This window comes from Austrofundulus limnaeus, unplaced genomic scaffold, assembly GCF_001266775.1.
Source record: "Austrofundulus limnaeus strain Quisiro unplaced genomic scaffold, Austrofundulus_limnaeus-1.0 Scaffold671, whole genome shotgun sequence".
Classification (NCBI taxonomy): domain Eukaryota; kingdom Metazoa; phylum Chordata; class Actinopteri; order Cyprinodontiformes; family Rivulidae; genus Austrofundulus; species Austrofundulus limnaeus.
In genome coordinates, this window is record NW_013953073.1 from 239,154 (window position 1) to 241,294 (window position 2,141).

The 2,141-nt window shown below is 49.0% G+C and overlaps 1 protein-coding gene across 2 annotated transcripts in view; it reads right to left on the bottom strand.

The window, feature by feature from the left end:
* LOC106531754 (E3 ubiquitin-protein ligase RNF182) overlaps positions 1-2,141 on the bottom strand; it is a 14,311-nt gene continuing 12,170 nt past the window's right edge. The window contains exons 5-7 of one of the 2 annotated variants that reach the window (XM_014027674.1): positions 945-1,071; positions 650-876; positions 1-554 (exon numbers count right to left, since the gene is read on the bottom strand). In XM_014027674.1, the coding sequence (XP_013883128.1) occupies positions 378-554; positions 650-876; positions 945-1,071 (531 nt within the window). In that variant the 3' untranslated portion in view covers positions 1-377. Of the gene's footprint in view, positions 555-649; positions 880-944; positions 1,072-2,141 lie in introns of both variants that reach the window. The other variant, XM_014027673.1, reaches the window with a different exon arrangement.

Sequence of the window (2,141 nt, forward strand, 5' to 3'; positions counted from 1 at the left end):
AAGCAAAGTGGGAGCGATTTAAGTATGAAAAAATAAAGATATGAAGAATAAAAGAAATAAAACTACAAATGGCCGCGATCAGCTCCTATCGTTTGTTGTAAAGAGCTGTTCAAAAGATTCGGATCGTTCACGAACGTCACATCACTACTGGCCAACAGGAAAAAGGAGGGGCCATGGTGCAGCTCTCTGATTGGCTGTTTTAACAAACGGGGCATGCTGGTGCTCAGAAGGGGAGGGGCCTGTGTGATGTCACAACTTAACCGTTCAGTAGTGAGTTCAGGTTTTCCAGTTGTGTTGATGATGGTGGTCTGGTGTTGTTTCCACAGCAACAGGTTATCTTATTGTCCCTGTCCTGGCACCGGGCCGTCCTGCTGTGGTCACGGCAGCCTGCGTGCAGCCAGAACCTCCCTGACCTCGTGGCACATGCACTGACAGAAGCCGTAGAGGACGAGCAGTAGCAGCGTGCACGGCACCAGACTGACCAGGACCACGCCCATCCACAGCTGACCAATCATCAGCAGGTAGATCCCCAGAGGCAGCGAGCTGAAGTACACCTGCAGACAAACAGCAGCAGGTAACACAGGTTAGGGTTAGTCCTCAGACTCTGGACAGGTGGACAGGGTGTCCCTGCTGTGGAGCTGCTACTGACCAGACACAGGACCCCCAGAAGACAGCGGGGGAAGCTGTGGGACGTCCAGGCACGGCACTTCTGAGACGGGAGGCTGCAGGGCAGCGAGTCCAGGCTGGGGGGTCGGTAAAGACCCACCACGTTCAGCACGTTCAGAGAGTCAGAGGACGGAGAGCGGTCAGGAAGCTCCATGATGGTGATGACCAGACAGTCAGAGGAGCGGTGGGTCCCGTCCACTCCTCCTCCTCCTCCTGCAGACAGGAGGACCACAGAACTTTAGAGTCACAGAATGACAAGAAAAAACCTGCTGTCTTACCTTTCAGACTGCTGGGAGTCAGGACCACCTCAGACCCTCCTGGACCTGCTGGACCCCCTTCCTGCTGGATTCTGTTCTGACAGGAAAGAACTGACAGGATGTGCCGGTCGTCCTCCATTAACCATACCTGGAGACAGGTGAGAGACAGACAGGTGAGAGACAGACAGGTGAGAGACAGACAGGTGAGAGATAGACAGGTAAGAATTAGACAGGTGAGAGATAGACAGGTGTAAAAAAACAGGTGAGGTAGGCAGGTGAGAGACAGACAGGTGTAAAAAGACAGGCGAGAGACAGACAGGTGAGAGATAGACAGGTGAGAGACAGACAGGTGAGAGATAGACAGGTGTAAAAAAACAGGTGAGAGATAAACGTGTAAAAATGACAAGTGAGGTAGACAGGTGAGAGATAGACAGGTAAGAATTAGACAGGTAAGAATTAAACAGGTGAGAGATAGACAGGTGTAAAAAACAGGCGAGGTAGGCAGGTGAGAGATAGACAGGTGAGAGAGACGTGTAAAAAAGACAGGTGTGAAAAGACAGGTGAGAGATAGACAGGTGAGAGATAGACATGTGTAAAAAAAGACAGGTGAGGTAGACAGGTGTGAGATAGACAGGTAAGAATTAGACAGGTGAGAGATAGACAGGTGAGAGACAAACGTGTAAAAAAGACAGGTGATGTAGACAGGTGTGAAAAGTCAGGTGGGGTAGACATGTGAGAGATAGACAGGTGAGAGATAGACAGCTGTAAAGACACAGGTGAGGTAGACAGGTGTGAAAAAACAGGTGAGAGATAGACAGGTGTAAAAACACAGGTGAGGTAGACAGGTGAGTTATAGACAGGTAATTAGACAGGTGAGAGATAGACATGTGTAAAAAAGACAGGTGAGGTAGGCAGGTGTAAAAAAGAAAGGCGAGAGACAGACAGGTGTAAAAACACAGGTGAGGTAGACAGGTGAGTTATAGACAGGTAATTAGACAGGTGAGAGATAGACATGTGTAAAAAAGACAGGTGAGGTAGGCAGGGGTAAAAAAGAAAGGCGAGAGACAGACAGGTGTAAAAACACAGGTGACGTAGACAGGTGAGAGATATACAGGTAAGAATTAGACAGGTGAGAGATAGACAGGTGTAAAAACACAGGTGAGGTAGACAGGTGAGTTATAGACAGGTAATTAGACAGGTGAGAGATAGACATGTGTA